Below are 16,109 nucleotides of genomic sequence, written 5' to 3'. Positions count from 1 at the left end.
TATAAGAGAGCGGAAAAGATCCAAACCTCAAAGATAAGAGCCCAAGAGGTGAGGTTAGCTGGACTGCTTGAGACCGATCCTCCCCATTGATTCTTGAATGTGCATTTACTTCTGCAACGTTATGACGTCCTCCATCTGCCAACGCTATACGTTCAACATTACTATGTTCAACCAAATGGGATGTTTGACAAGAGACATTAGATAATCTTTCTCTGTTTGGTACTATGTTCTCTGTAAGTTTCTGCCCAGTAATTCTTAGTTTGTTCTCTGTATGTTACTGTCCAGTAATTCTAACTCTGTTCTTCTACTGTCCATGGTGTCCTTCAGGAACAGTGGTATCTTAACTCACCGCCAGGACACCACCAAACTCGCCAAGTTTTCATAGTATAAGAAGCCATAGAGCGTACCAGTACCTCGTCAGTAAAGACTCATTTGCTCTTTCTTCTACTTCCCAGAGTGAAGAGTCCAGCTTCTTTTAGGCTCTAGAAATGGCAAACTACTCATTTTCTTCTCTTTTCACTGTGTTTCTCATCTTCACCATCTTAGGTGCAGTGGCAGGGCGTGAGGTTCCAACCAAGGCCAATGCAACAGACAAGAAACAGCCCGAGTGGTTCATCGACAGTGATGGAAGTGTGCTCATTCCAGGTATAGGAAGAGTGCAGGTGCCTGCCCTAACTGGTTTTCCACACTTCCCACCCAATTCAGGTACTGGTACAGGTACAGGTACAGGCAACAATGGTGGGGCTGGAAATAGTGGCACTGGTAGCACAGGGGGAGGGACTCCCAGTTATGTTCCAGGTGGTGATGACACCTTTATTCCAAACCCAGGTGTCGAAGTGCCCATTGGAGGTGGTGGAGTTCCTACTCCTCAAACAACTCGCCCATGAGTTTCCTCTTCTTAAATTTGCTACCTCAAGAGTTCTATTATTATCGTTAATGTTTTGAACTTAATTTGGTAGCTGGTTGCAGCAAGCTTTCTATTTTGTATTTTGGTTGAATAAAATGCATGTAATGTAATAAGTAGCTTTTAGGAAGTCAAGAGTTCTTGAAGTTGTTATGTTAGGTTCCATGTTGTTAACAATGTAGTACACTGTAGTACACGCTTTAAATAAAAATCCAGTGAGTCATTCTCTACATGCTGACAATGCCAATGTTGTTTTTCTCTTCACGTACTTCTCTATGGTTTCTTTTGTCTATCTGGTTATATATTCGGCAGTAGAGAGACAAATGTGGTAATTTTTAAAAGGGTGTTATATTGAAAGTGCATTCCTTCATATCAATAAATACAGTAGTGAGCAAGGGGGCCATTCAATAAATACAATAGTACTGCCCAGAATTTAATCTGATAACTTTTAGCAACATAAGGCAAGCATCTTTAAACGGTGTTATAAGGTGTACAAATAGAACCATTTAATAAACACAATGTGCTCCACAATCTGATCAACTTCATTAACCATATCCATCAACTTTGTAAGGCAAGTATGTATAAAGAGGGTTAAAAGCTACAACCAGATTCTAGTAAATTACCAAAATCTGCAAATTGAGTTGATAATGAACCTTACAAAACGGGAGAAAAATAAAGGTATACTTTTACACTCTATGGCTTCAAGTTGACACTCTGGGTTAAAATCTGATTTGGTACTTAAAGGACAGATCAATAATACTTGGAATGTTTACCTAGAGATGAGCAGACAAATTGCCATCATACAGGTCATTTTCATCTTACACACACGCACACACAGCTATGCATGGGTTGACATTTATTGCAGAAGTAGAACCTAAACAGACAACACTAAGCTTAATTTACTCGGACCCATTCCAGAAAGGCTACAAGTTTTAGACTTTTTTTTTTGTTTTCTGTTCCCCTACTAACCACTTTCCCCCAAACAAAAGAAAAATAAAAGAAGCATTAGCAAGAGAAGAAAACTATGGCATCTTCTATGTGCTAATGTTGATAGATCCAGCATAAGCTGACCTTACTTTCATAACATATTCTTGGTATGGGCATGAAATCATCATTCACATTAGGTTGATTAATGCTCCTAAACTCTTTAAGGTTATCGAGCAGCCTTGGAAGGCATAGTTCTTGCTCATGTTATATTTTATTGTTATGATGATCATGTATATGGTAATAGCAAATCTTAGAACCACAAGATCAGAAAATAGTCCAAGCAGACCTGTAATATACCCATAGATAGTTTTGCTCAGAATTTAAATCTTTAAAATAAAATGCAATGGAAAAGCAACCATTGCATGATTGCAGGAAAAAGATGAAGATAAGCAAATAAATATATAAAACAAATTACAGCATCATTTTACAAACAGACGATAGGAGGAGATCGTCCAGCCCATTTAGACCGAATTCTATTAAAGTCCTTAATTGTGATCTTAAGCAAGCACACTTCTTGCTCCACTTCTCTGAAGATCACTTTAAGCTTTTCCCTTGCTCATCCCACCCAAAACATTAAAAGATATTTGTTGGAAATGAACTGCTTCCAAAGCTTAAGTCAGTAGACATGGTCGGATTAGATAACGTACGGATTTCCTGATTGCTGACCATGAGAACCAATTTTTAGTCAACTAGATGGCATGGATCAAACCCAGCAATTTCACTATTTATCATTAAACCAACTATTACAGTATAACCATCCTGTACCGCATAGAAGTATCAAACGTAAATGCATTTATGTTCATTGACGTGTAAAATATAACTGTCCATATGTTTTGTTGCTTATACTACAATTGCATATAAACATGGTTGATTGGAATTTCAAAGACATTTAACCAATGAAGAGAAACTTAAAATTTCATCTGTTCATATCAGTACAAAGAAATTCTACAACAAGCACAATCAGGCATTGCTTGGCTAAATCGCAGTAAAGATTAGAATACTAAGTTGAAGATGATGAAATTCAATCACCTCATTCTGGCTGCAGATCCAAAGGGAGCACTTAAAGATCTTCCCTTCTCTCTATCATATTCTTTATCTTCTTCAGCTTCGCAATGAAAATCAGATCCACATGATCTTAAGCAGGAAAAAGCAGAGTATTCCAAAGAATATGAACAGGAACAGGTAATCAATGAAGACGAAGAAAGCAGTGGAGCCATGATTCCTGTTCTTCTTCTGATTCTCCAGTGGTTCCACCCTCGCCATTGATTAATCCTAGGCGAGACTGAGCTCTCAAGTTTCCATGCGAAAATAACAGATTCACTGATTACCAGATCTAGGGTTTTTCCTGTCTCGGGCTTCTTTTGTAACGGTTGACCGGGTTGTGGTTTTCCTGGCAACATAACCCGTTTGATCTACCATGGCCCAGTTTTAAGATTCCCGCCAAGCTCGCGCGCAACGCAAGGCATTCCTCCAAGACTGGCCATACGCGGCGTTGCAGAGGGGCATCAATGTGAACGTCTCGTAGATCCAGGGGAAGAAAGATCCTTTGCTCTCGACTGGTTGGGCCTAGGGGTGTAAATGGATAACCGAAATCCGCTTCCGAATTTGCATCCGCATCCGTTTAGAGGTATCCGAATCCGTCCGATTACTAATAGGATACGGATATGGTATACCCCTTTCAATCCGGTTATTATCCGTCCGATAAAATTATCCAATTAAGTTACTTATTTGGATTTGTTTTTCTTATTTTATATATTTTTTACTTGAAATATGTGAGTATTTTTCTAAATTTTTTGTTAAAATAACTACTAAAGTTGTTAAATTCTTAAATTTGAAACCTAACCCTTACAAATAAAGTGGTAAAGATGTTACTAGGTAGACGAAAACTTGTATTCAATATATATTCATTGCCATTTAGAATAATTTATTCAAGAAAATAACTATCCGATTATCATCCGAATCCGGCTGAATCCGTCCGAAATCCGATAGGATATTATCCGAATCCGTCCGAATATAATAGGATGCGGATATGGTATTACCACTATCCGATCCGAATCCAATCCGTTTACACCCCTAGTTGGGCCTACTTGGTTGTTACAGCATAAGGCCAAAAACAATTCTGTGGTCATTGGCCTCTACTTCTGATTTTTTTTAATATTTATATGTGTACCCCGCCTCCTCTATTATATGGTTCAAAACTATTAGAGAAGCACATTGTTCTCTCCTCACGGGGAACTGATCCAGACTCTGCTTAGGCCAGGGTATGGAACTTTTATTTGCTATAATATAATACTTGGATTATGACACGTGATATTTTTAGATCCAACGTTAATTAGAAGAGCATTAAAAAGAGAGTAGGATGGTTATCAATCAATGCCTAATGATTAGAATCTCAATTGTTATAATACGATGGTGGAGGCATGCGCGAAGCTAACCCAAGACCGCCATGGCCCTGATTTTTCTTAATTTCAATAGAGTCTAGGTTATCAATCAATGCCTAATGATTAGAATCTCAATTGTTATAATACGATGGTGGAGGTATGCGCAAAGCTAACCCAAGACCGCCATGGCCCTGATTTTTCTTAATTTCAATAGAGGCTAAGTGATTTCGCCCATTGGCCTTCTTTTCAGTGTGTGAAACACCAACCCCAAGCTGCACCCCCCTAGATTTTTTTAAATTTCACCAAAGAGATCGCTCTAGCCCTCTCTCTATGTGTGAAATACCAATGGCCCCAAGTGGATGTTAAATCCTAGCCCCACCCCTGGGTGAAGGTCAACCAATGCCCAAGAGCGGAAGTGCCACTCGATAATCCTTATTGTCATCCAGGTAAACCTTTTTCTTTTCTTTTTTTTTCACATTTACAAGCAACAGTAGAGGCTCAAGAATTACTAAATGAGACTCTGTTATGAAACTTTGTTGAAGGACATAGGAGATTTGTTTTAAGGAATTAAGCCAGGACAATAATTTGCATGTGAAAGAACACCAGATCTTCCCTCCTAATAGGCCTGCTTTTTACATTCCCAAGATTAAACTTTTGAACAAATGAAACCTTTCGGTAACACAACAGGAAGACGGAAACAAGGAGGTTTGTTCAAAGAAGTGGGCAAAGGCAATACTAGGGATGTGAGAGAAACTTTTCAAATGTGTGCTCCAAATATAATCTGTTAGATACATTTGATTATTGGTATCAAGGATCAACTACATTCTTATATGCAAATGGAAAGGAAGATGCTATGTATACGGATACAAGTTCCTCATGAGGCTTGTGATGAAGGATAAGCCCAGGTCCAGCTGCATTTCCCACCAGCTGTGATTGATTTCAAGCATGTCTTAACAAGAACTTGATGAACATGCTTTCATGTTTTGCCAGTAGCATAAAACTAAGCTCAACGAGTTGGTTTTCCCATTTCATTACTCCTGATAATGATGAAAGATGGGAAAGAAACACGTTAGTATCTGGCAGTAACGCAACGTATGCCTGGATTAGACAAACATAACTGCTATGCTATACCTGAGTATCAATTGAGGAAGAAATTGTTTTGGCTTCTGGCAATTCCTCCGAGTTCCTTGCTTCTGATTTTTCATTTGAGTACCTGGAAAAAACAAATATAATCAATTTAGGTATAAGGACTTAGCTAAAACAAACGGGCCATATTGATGCATGAGAATAGAGACGATTGCCATATTATTTTGAAAAATTATTTCAAAGCATTTGATAAAATGGCCAAGTATGTGACATGAACACAACCGAAAAAAAAAAGTGATACGAACATAGAAGGCTAGGACGCATAACATTTTGGCCCAAAGGACAGATTCTTCGCATATCTCATAATCACAGCTTATGATTCCTAAATGGTCCACACATGAAGTTGCTGGTTTCAGAATATGTCTTGATAGAGAAGCTTCCTTTGTTATGTCGACCACAAGAGCATACAGCCTTGTGGCTTCCACCATGATTCATGTCTGAAATGTCATCAACCATTTGATGTACAGATACCTATGCAGATATCCTAGCATGATTGGATGGGCATGAATTAAGGTTTTTAACCACGGACCAGTTCTTAAATGGTTCAAGAACAAAAGGTAGTCAGTCTATCCAACTGCTTCGTCGACGATCCAAATGTAATGAAACAGAATATCTGAAATTTTAAGCGAACGTTCCAAAGAACAGCACCAAGGTCTGGTTGCAAACAGACTGTAGTCCAATGGACTTTTTCTATAAAAGGTATTTGTTACACAGGGATTGCCCACTGTCAATAGAAGAACTCCTTGAAGGCACACAAATGCACCTCATAGGTGAAATACCAAATCTTCATTTAGATAAAGTGAAGGCTTTAGAGGACCTGGACTTCCCCATGTATAAATTTTGCCCGTGCAAGTGCAAAATATGTAAGCTAAGATAAGAAGGATAGGAGGGTGGGCTTTGGGGTGGGTTTGGTGCAACAGTAAGGTTGCTCCATTATGATTAAGTGATCGCAGGTTCAGGTCTGGAAGCAGCCTCTATATGAAAACAAGGATAACCACTGACCCTTTCCAGATCTTGCAGTGGCTGGAGCCTCCTGCATGGGGTACTCTCTCTTTTTAATATGATCAGAGGGAGTCAAACCTATGAGGATAGTTTTTTGATGGGACCAAGAACAAGAGCATAATACAATAGAGTCTTCCTCTGTATCTGGTCTGAATTTGCTTTATATGAGAAAACTTCGCCTTGTTGAAGAGGTTACTGGCCTAGAGGGGCCTAAATTGGATGAAAATAATTGACTTATACTTACGTAGAGAGTATTGTAACCCATATTAGCTCCACGCAGTCCACCCAAAGAAGCCTTTGTTCCACGGGTACCACACCATAGGTAATCAGGTGGGCGAAGGGCCAAAGCTTCCATCCTGCCTGTCAAGCAAAGCATAGCAAAGCATAGCATAGCATAGCATATCATAGCAAATAAAATTTGTCAACCACACCATGTTCCACATCTATATGACATAGGTAACATATATAATAATAACCAGATTAAAAGTAATAGCATATATGATGTCCTAATTAAGGGATTGTAAATTCAACCCATTTCAACAATCAAAAAAGTGTAAAAAAGTAGCTTCTGTCATTTTGACAAAATGATTGAGCCTGACAAGTTGTGCTTCAGTTGCATGAAGGACAACTCAGGAAAGACCACGGAATCTAGTTACTTTTGATTTTCCTAAAGGGTTCTGCATCCGAAGAACTCAAAACAGAAACAAACAAAAATGCAAATTAGAAGATTTCACTTACAGTAAGCAGGGGCCAAAATGTTGCCTTAAGTTCACTGAAAATGGTGACTGGGGATTCAAATCGCAAGAATCCAAGTACAACATAGTAGATGCTGTTCCAAATTGCAGCCCATACAGTTTGGTCAAAAGCAACTTTAGCAGGGACCACCCACCAGTCCTGGAAAGGAATAAGAGCCTGGAAAACAAAGGAATATGTTTCAGTTTTCCAAAGAGAATCAAGAAATGAGTACAGACAAAAACCTGATTGAGAATGCAAAATAATTTAGTTACCTCACAAAACTGGTAATAGTAGTGAGAAAGGGAGCCATGAAGAGAGAACCCAACAAGGCCTGATCTGAACATCCGTGTTCTGTCAAACTCAAAAAGTGGTTTTCCTTCATAGCACTGCAGAATTACTTAGGCTATTAGGAAAATAGTAAAATAAGTCAGAAAATTTAGGAAAAGAAATAACTTGAAGAAGAGGCAACAACAAAATCTCCTTTAAGATTTAAATCATACCTGTGCAATCCAATCTCCCAGCGAGTAGACAACCCCACTTATCACCATTTTGGCCAAAACAGGATTTTCTTTAAGAGCTTCCTCGTAAGCATACCAGTTGTGCTCGGGTGCATATCTCAGTATCTCATAGATAGTCCACCCCTAAGGAGAATAAGAAAGCACATGAATTCCGATGAACAGAGAAACAAAACAAACAAATTTTCTCTGTATAAATAGAATGACATTAGTATTTAGAGATACAGATGAACTTCATCTCCCACCCAAAAAATAATCCATTTTCCTAGACCAAAAATAGAATTTCTAAACCCCAATATGCGAAGACAAAACAAAGTGTTCTGCATTCAAGCATTATATGGAATCTGGGCAGAATACCCCATCTAAGAAGTCCAGGACCAGGAGAAAAATCTGACTACAATGTAAATAATTGTCAAAAGCAATCAATCCAAAAAATCAGGTTGAAAAGGTTGCAATTGACCAGCCAAAATCCTACATGATTTTCACTTCACGAAGAGCAAACAATAGCAAACATCGGAATCTTGCATTGCAATATGAAGATTTCAAATTCAAATAGAATTGAAGTACAACATCATTGAAATTGTAATAAAACCAAATGACAGAGTAAATAGAACCCAAAATTAAAGTGCAAGTCCTCCGGGATTCGGGTTTGGGCGAAATGGGTGGAATGAATTTTCATTTTAAGCATGCCACCAACAACTTTTAGTTTTAGCAATGCCACCAACAGATTCATCACTAAAGATAAAAGGTGAAAACCAAGTATAGAAACAATTCTACATAAAAATGACAACGAAGTCTTGTTTTTCTCCCTCCCCCTTCCATCAAGCAGCAGTGATAGTAGTAATACCAGTAGTAGCAAGCTAAGAACTCTAATGGGCAGGAAAAGAAAAGATGTCCACAAACTGTCTAACTTAAATGCATAATATGACATGGGAACAAGCATAGAAATTGTCAGCATATTTACCAGAACCCTCAACCCAGTGATCCACATGAACATTACAATTTCATAGTAGTTTAAATATTTCAACTTTAAAAACAGGCAAATTGAAAAACTGAAAGGAAGAAGAAATGAAATCACTCACATGCCAGTAATCACGGTCGATGGTGAGCAATTTAGTGATGGCAAAAGTACCAGCACCGAGGACTATAGCGGTGTTAATTGCTCTATTAATTAACTTGTACATATCTTCCCCCTCTGCCTGAACGTCCGAGATGGATGAAGAAGAAGAAGAAGGGAACCCTCCAGCTCCCTCAAATGAAAACTGACCCTCACTAGCGAACCCACCGACCTGGTTTGCGCTATCTCCTTCTCCATCTGTTTCTCTTTCAGTTAGAACTACAACTCTATCTTGTTGGTCTGTTGAATCACTACTCTTCACCGAAATTACATCAAGATCATCCACAGCTGAACCAACAGATAGGGTTCTTCTCTTTCCTCTCAAGAAACCCGAATTCGCTGATTGGAGACATATGAAGAAGCCATGCCAAGACGAACCAGAGCCCTTTACAGAAGAACTACATCTTGGCTTCGATTCTGTAATAGATTTAGCGATGGGAATAAATCTCTGGGTTGCGACACCATATACAGAAGCCATGGCTGGCTGAGTTCGGGAAATAGACCACCCAAGTTTCTCCGAGACAAGAAAGGATCGGTTTGAAGATTTTATACAAAACGATCAAATTTTCTGCTCAAACGCAGAGGAATAATACAGGCCACACAATGTCACAATGAAGAATTTGATTTTGCTTCGATTTTGAGTTTAAAACGTATGCCCCTTAAGATCTAGATAATGAGCATTCACACTTAAAAACCAGCCCAACTATATCCATCAAATTTGTATTGCCAAAAAATAAAAAAAGCTACATGCTACGAATTTTTACCCAAATATTAAAACTATATCCTTCAAATCCTTTTTGGGAAACTTTGAAGGGTAATGATATTCAGTCAAGATCGTCTATCCGTCCGGATAAATGTTTGTTTTTCCCTCACAAATTTTTTTTTTTTGTAACAAATAAACGGGGTTTAGCAATTCTAAAAAAGAAAACTACTCAAGAATGTAAATCTTATCCGTCAGTAGGATCTCCTCCAATTTTTGGGGTGGATCCAGAAAAAATCGCGAAGGTTCCCCTCTAAGAAGTCGGTCTCTTTGTGATCCAGTCAGCAACGTAGTTGGACTCCGGATACGCATGTTGGAATCTAATTCTTTCATAATTTTCCACTTCTTCTTTTGTTGCATGCACCACTCTTGCTATTTTTCATTGTATTCTTGCATTAGGCTTTAACAGATCAATAGCTTTGAAAGAATTTGATTCCACATATAAAGCCATAAAATTCTTTTTGCGTGCAACGTTAATTCATTCATAGATCGCCTGCAATTCAGCTTCTAAAATATTTATCTTCATTTTTCTCTTCACAAATCCTCCAAAGAAGTTGCCTTCTGTGTTGCGAATTACACCTTCTATCTGATTGTATTCTCCTTTGCATAGTTTCATTATATAATAGAGGTAGAGTTCATGTTTGATCTAAGGGATTTTTAATTTATTTCTTAACATTGAGACATGACATTTACTTTGTAGTAGAGAAAAATCTTTTAAATTTTTAGGAGAATTTTTTTTTTTTTTTTTTTTTAAAAAATTTTTGTAGAAGATAAGTACATACACCGACTAAACATTGTGTAGCCGGGGGGGGGGGGCCCGGGGGGGGGGGGGGGGGGGGTGAGCCCACCCCCCAGGGCCGGCCCGGCGGGGGGAACCTTCCTATTTGGGGTCCCATCGCTAAATTATTTTATTAAATTAAAGAATAGACCCATATATATTTTGTGCGGCCCACACATATTTGAAAAAATGATAAATTATTGATAATGATATATTTTTTTTCGACAAAATATAGGTAAAATTAAAGCAACAATATAAAAAATATATATACACATGACTTCAACCCTAAAAAGTTAAATGCAAACCAAAATTTTCATTGGTAGGAGATGTAAACCAAAAATTTTTTTTAGGTAAGAGATGCAAATCAATGGTAGTTAGTTACCTATTAACTATAGACATTTTATTCACAATACAAAATCAAATAACAAAAATTGCAGAAGAAATAAAGAAACATAGAATATAAAATCAAATTAAAAAGAATAACAAAATAAAAGAGAAAAAAAGAAACAATGAATAAATTGAGAAAGAGAAAGAGACTTAATTGTGGAGTAGATTTTTTTCCAAATTTTCTTAAGCCACGCTTATAGAAGGGGAAGAGAATAAATAGGAAAAAAAGAGGATAGAGGAGAGGAGATAAGAGATTAAATAGGGATGAAGAGTTAGTTTTTAATTATAAATAATATTTTGATTTTTGAATACCTAATAAGATTTTTTTTTTCCAAAAATTTCCTTTAACCCACGTTTATAGAAACATAAGAGAATAAATAGGAATAAAAGACGAGAGAGAAGAGAGGGAGAATAAATAGGGATTGATGGATTAGTTTTTTTTATTAGGAATGACATTTATACCCATCATTTTACATTTAAAAGTTGTTCACAATATTGGGGGGGGCCAAATAGTGACATTTCACATGTAGGAAGAGAAAAAACCGGAAAAATTAAAGGAATTGGGGAATATGGATAAAATTTAAAAAAATCCGGGGGGGCCATGGCCCCCTCCGGCCCCTTCATGGGTCCGCCCCTGCCTAAGATGATGAGGAATCATTGTCATTTTCATACTTGTCTTCCATGTAAAAGTGAGAAGTCTAAATGTCTCCACATCATCATTTTTTTCTTATGTGATAGACAATATTTTTCCTTTCCTTCTCTCTTATTTATGGATCTTTTTTAGTTGATAACAAAGTTCAAAAACTCTTTTTTTTTTTTGGTAATAAAATGCTTTATTGATGACATGTTCCAGACGTGGCTGAGCATAACTCTAATAACCACTCAAAGGAACACGGCTAATCGATTGAGCATGACACACCGCAAACACGTTTAGTGCTAGAAATTTTTTTTATCTGATTTGATTTTCTAATGATATAATTGGGCATAAAAGCCCAACAGTTTCGAGAACAAATATATGAAAGTATGATGTCCTCCAGTGGCTTCAAACTAGGAGTGGACTTCTTGATTCACAAGAGAATGAAACTTGGGAATCATATTCAACCTCCACATAGTCGTAGCCTTACCTCGCAGCACATCACAAACCATACATGAATGCCATTGCTTCTCCTCTGAGCACAAAATTGAGTTGGAAAGGGATAGTTTTCCAACAAAAAATATATATTGCAAAGGGATCAAGATCCTCTTCTTACCTATTTTATGGCAATCAATAGTGTTTCGCTTGTTGGCCAAAAAAATGGAAATCAGTAGTGGAAACCTATTTTCCTAGAACACAAAAATCTTTTGGAAACCTCTGGTGATTAGTTTACTACTGATTATTTTTAATAATATTTTAAAAGAATAGTGAACGTGTTTTTTTCTGTACCCATCTTTTAGGTCGGTTCCTTCTGGAAAAATTACAATAAAACTAAGAAGATGACAATCACGGTCGGAATAGTCTCATCTTCAACTTAAAGCCCCAATGGCCGACAACTTATTTCATGCCTTCACATGCAAACAAAAACCTCTCTTCCCTTCCTTACCTCTCTGCCTTTTTTTTTAATCTTTTCCCCTTCCTGTTTTTGAACAATATCCAAGATTAAACAAACCTATATATATATATATTATTACTATTATAAAAGCATGTACTCTTCTTTTTCTGCAAATCTTTTTCTAATTTTCCTGTCCTTTTCTTTTTTTCAAATACCAATAATTTTGTACTGTTTTTTTTGTTTTTTACTTACTTTTACTTTTACAAGGATAATTTTGACATTTTAATCATGAATCATTATCAATTTATCATTAATTTTAATCCCTCTTGGTCTCTCACAATCTTATTTCAAAATTCGAGCTTGGATTCTGGAACTGGATGGAAAAGACTACCGGCCATGCGCGGAGAGGACCGTAGGGTTGGTTTAACATTCATGTTACATAATGGCTTTTCGATCAAGTTCTCACAGACGGTGCCAATTTTTGATACGAAATCTTGCTCGTCCTTCCCTGTCAAGTACCTGCAAAACACGTGCTCGACCTAGGGGGTCGAAGTACATTTCCGACGAGCAAGTCAGTACCAATGAGATATGATCACAACTACTCAATAGAGAATTCAAGTAATTGATCACACAGAATATGAATACTTACTACATAAAGCCTGCCTAAGGTGCTTATATAGCTTTAGATATCAGAGTTAGACTCCGAATATAACTCTAAGAAGAGTTGTGTTAGGAAACTAACTCTAGGAAGAGTTATTTACCTGACTTATCCTTCTAGGTAGTTGACAATTGATAAAAGTTTACCTTGATCGGGCACCCTTAACATGATGGTCGGATCGTCCATTAACACTATAGTCGAGACAACTGTATTAAACCCACTGGTCAGATCGGTCAGGGTAGAATGACTATTTTAGTCATTAACATTATCCATGAACCATATCTCCCAAACTTCCGAGAATTTACGAATGAGAGAAGTAGAAGTTGCAGACAGTAAAGGAAGATGAAGAAATGAGTCATGCGTAAGGTTTTTGTTCAAGGTTATTCTTGTCTTTCTGAAATGTTTAACTTGCTTAAATCAACATTTAACTATGATTTCCTAATTGCAAGGGATGTTACTGATGTATTTTCACCCTATAAGGGGTTTGAATGATAAATTGGATTACTTAGGGATATTGCTGAAAATTTTCTTTCTTCAAAAAAAGAGAGTGAAACACTTTTCTATGTTAAGTAGAGAAGTAGACTTATGGAGTGTTGTCATATGCCACACTCTCGAATTGAGCTCTTTTTCTATAAATTCATGACTAATATAAACATTGATTTTCCCTTAGAAGGGTGGTATAGCAATTCCAACTTGGAATGACAAAGTACGTGTCAAAAAATAATTTCATTACCCTTAAATTTATTACACAAGTACATATAAAACATATATGATACAAAAGTTATTGTTACCCTTAAATTTTATTACAATGATTCATAATTCCTTTGTCCCTAGGGAAAAAAAATGCCTAGAAAGAATGTAATGCAAAAATGATTCAAATGTATCATTTCAAAACAAGATCTAATAGTTATTGAATTGGAAGAAAATGACAAGCAAGATTGCTTTGCTTCGCTCTGGAATGAGTTTAAAATAGAATAAAATAAGATTAAAAAAATGAAACATCTTTTTCTAGATAAAATTCAATATGATACTTTATTGAGATGACAAAAAAAAATTACAACAATAAAAATTGAGGAAAGAGGCCATTGATTTCGACATTAAGACAGAGCTTCTACAAAATAGACTATGGTAAAAATAAAGCAAATGAAATGATTAAATATTAAGCTATAAACATACATAAAGAGAGAGATTTACTTAATGAGTTGAAATTGTGGGAATGCTGCGCAACACAACTGACTCTATTGTAAGACCAGGTCCAAACCCTAATAGCACACCCCATTCAAAGCCATCACCAGTTGTAGTTTTCCCTTCCTCCTTGGACTTCCTTCTCATTTCATCCATAATGAACAGTACTGTGGGGCTAGACATGTTACCGTATTCACTTAACACTTTCCTTGATGCCTTTAGTTTGTCTTCTTTTAGTCCAAGTGTCTTCTGGACAAGGTCCAATATTGCAGGCCCACCAGGATGACTAACCCAAAAAATGGAGTTCCAATCTGTAATGCCCACTTTGCTAAATGCTTCTTCCAAGCATTTCCCAATATTAGCGGCAATAGTTCTAGCCACATCCTTGGTTAGGCTGATCGTGAGTCCAGTTTGACGTAGGTGTCCAGCAACCATTTCTTCTGAATCTGGGAGTATTCGGGTCCCTGCTGAGATGAGCTGGAATATTGGACGTTCGATTGAGGTGTCAGGGTCAGCACCAACTACCAAAGCTGCAGCACCATCTGCAAAAATTGCCATCCCTAGTAGGGCATGTAAGTCTGTTTCATCGGGGCCTTTGAAGCCACTGATGGAGTTCAACTCTGAGCAAACAACGAGCACACGAGCCCCTTTATTATTCTCTGCAAGATCTTTGGCTACACGGAGCACTGAGCCACCACCATAGCATCCTAGATGGTACATCATCACACGTCGAACAGTTGGGGAAAGGCCAAGGAGTTTGATAAGTTGGAAGTCAACACCCGGTGCATCAACACCAGAAATGGTAGTGAATACTATGTGAGTGATCTTTGATTTTGGCTGCCCCCACTCGTTGATAGCTTTGGTTGCTGCTTCCATGGCCAGCTTAGGTACCTCAGTCACCATAATATCTTGACGTGTGTCAAGAGATGGAGCTATTGGATCATAGAGACTAGGGTTCTCTGCGATCATTTCATCAGTGAGGAAGGTGTGGCGTTTTATTATCGTCGAGCTTTTACCTGTTTTAACAACATAAAAATGGATATTAGCTTTGAGAAAGTTGAAAATCAATTATTGTGATGAGAAGATCATCGAATTTGCCATCATTTGATGAAAATATAAATGTTGCAGGAAATGATATATAGTACTTACAAATACGTTTGAACTTCTCCTTCAACTCAAGCTTGTCCTCACTCTTGGTGGTTCTGAAGTAGAAATCTGGGAAGTCAGTTTGGTACATGATGTTGGATGGATTTGCAGTTCCAATAGCCAACACAGTTGCAGGACCTTCAGCATGGTGAGCATCATAGACATCTCCGATTGATCCCATTGCTTCTTGTTTTGCTTTGCTGTGAGGTGATCGATTGCAAGAGGAGTACTACTGTCAAAGACGAAAGACCCGAGAGAAGATTGAAAACAAAACAGCAGGTGATGACGAAGTAGCCGTGCCAATGCATATATTTATAATGAATGGATGTTTGGATGGATTTCTTTAATACTTAAACTGAATTATTACTTAATACGTGTGGTGTATCAAGGAACAGAAGAACTGGTCACTGTGATTTGGGCTAGTTCCTGATGACTAATTCATATAAAAGCCAATATTAATGAGATTTTAAAATGGCTCGCCTAATCTGAAGATGCTAATCTCCATGGGACTTTGACGAGGTTTCCAAAGCCCATATCCTTATAATTAAAGTATTTGAGAAGTAAGTCAACAGAGGGAGATGGAGTCAAAATAAGCGGCAAAATCCTTTTTTTGACCAGAGAAGTTACTGTGAAGGTTCCTGAGAGTTTGCCCATGGTTGTTCCATATAGGACCGTTGTGCAGAAATTCCAATGGTTGAGGACAGATCATCCCCACAAAACTTCTGCTGATGAAAAACCAAATAAACCTTGGATCCGTATTCTCTCCTGCCTAGCACTTCATCATCTTGACTGAAACTCTTTTTCAGAGGTACCCTTCTTTAAGAAGTTAAGTAAATTATTATGAATTTTATCAAAAAGAAAATCTATTTAAGAGTTTGG

The 16,109-nt window shown here is 37.4% G+C and overlaps 3 protein-coding genes across 3 annotated transcripts; 1 reads left to right on the top strand and 2 right to left on the bottom strand.

Moving 5' to 3' along the window:
- Positions 1 to 404: 404 nt before the first annotated feature.
- Positions 405 to 1,136, top strand: LOC149004588 (cell wall protein precursor). Its single transcript, XM_089168986.1, has one exon. It carries the CDS (start codon positions 489 to 491, stop codon positions 885 to 887), a length of 399 nt encoding a protein of 132 aa, XP_089025112.1. The 5' UTR covers positions 405 to 488; the 3' UTR covers positions 888 to 1,136.
- Positions 1,137 to 4,870: 3,734 nt separating this feature from the next.
- On the bottom strand, positions 4,871 to 9,386 carry LOC149004587 (uncharacterized). The gene is made up of 7 exons (XM_089169363.1): positions 8,753 to 9,386; positions 7,656 to 7,796; positions 7,428 to 7,541; positions 7,159 to 7,332; positions 6,665 to 6,780; positions 5,404 to 5,485; positions 4,871 to 5,309 (listed from the first exon to the last, which is right to left on the bottom strand). Exons 1-7 carry the CDS (start codon positions 9,263 to 9,265, stop codon positions 5,304 to 5,306), a joined length of 1,146 nt encoding a protein of 381 aa, XP_089025489.1. The 5' UTR covers positions 9,266 to 9,386; the 3' UTR covers positions 4,871 to 5,303.
- Positions 9,387 to 13,941: 4,555 nt separating this feature from the next.
- On the bottom strand, positions 13,942 to 15,520 carry LOC149004586 (chalcone synthase-like). The gene is made up of 2 exons (XM_089168093.1): positions 15,234 to 15,520; positions 13,942 to 15,100 (listed from the first exon to the last, which is right to left on the bottom strand). The coding sequence occupies exons 1-2, from the start codon at positions 15,409 to 15,411 to the stop codon at positions 14,094 to 14,096; spliced, it is 1,185 nt and encodes a 394-aa protein (XP_089024219.1). The 5' UTR covers positions 15,412 to 15,520; the 3' UTR covers positions 13,942 to 14,093.
- Between the last annotated feature and the right edge of the window lie 589 nt (positions 15,521 to 16,109).

Source organism: Hakea prostrata, chromosome 9, assembly GCF_041222555.1.
Source record: "Hakea prostrata isolate BN-2017 chromosome 9, UWA_Hpros_2, whole genome shotgun sequence".
NCBI lineage: Eukaryota > Viridiplantae > Streptophyta > Magnoliopsida > Proteales > Proteaceae > Hakea > Hakea prostrata.
The sequence above is the reverse complement of the archived record's forward strand: the minus strand, read 5'-3'. Positions and strand labels throughout refer to the sequence as shown.

Coding starts and splice junctions, on each gene's coding strand:
- LOC149004588 (XM_089168986.1), top strand. CDS start 489: ATGGCAAACTACTCATTTTCTTCTCTTTTCACTGTGTTTCTCATCTTC.
- LOC149004587 (XM_089169363.1), bottom strand. CDS start 9,265: ATGGCTTCTGTATATGGTGTCGCAACCCAGAGATTTATTCCCATCGCT. Junction 7,797..8,752: donor TCGACCGTGATTACTGGCAT/GTGAGTGATTTC, acceptor TATTCTCCTTAG/GGGTGGACTATCTATGAGAT. Junction 5,486..6,664: donor TGGGTTACAATACTCTCTAC/GTAAGTATAAGT, acceptor TGTTTTTTCCAG/GTACTCAAATGAAAAATCAG.
- LOC149004586 (XM_089168093.1), bottom strand. CDS start 15,411: ATGGGATCAATCGGAGATGTCTATGATGCTCACCATGCTGAAGGTCCT. Junction 15,101..15,233: donor GGAGAAGTTCAAACGTATTT/GTAAGTACTATA, acceptor TTGTTAAAACAG/GTAAAAGCTCGACGATAATA.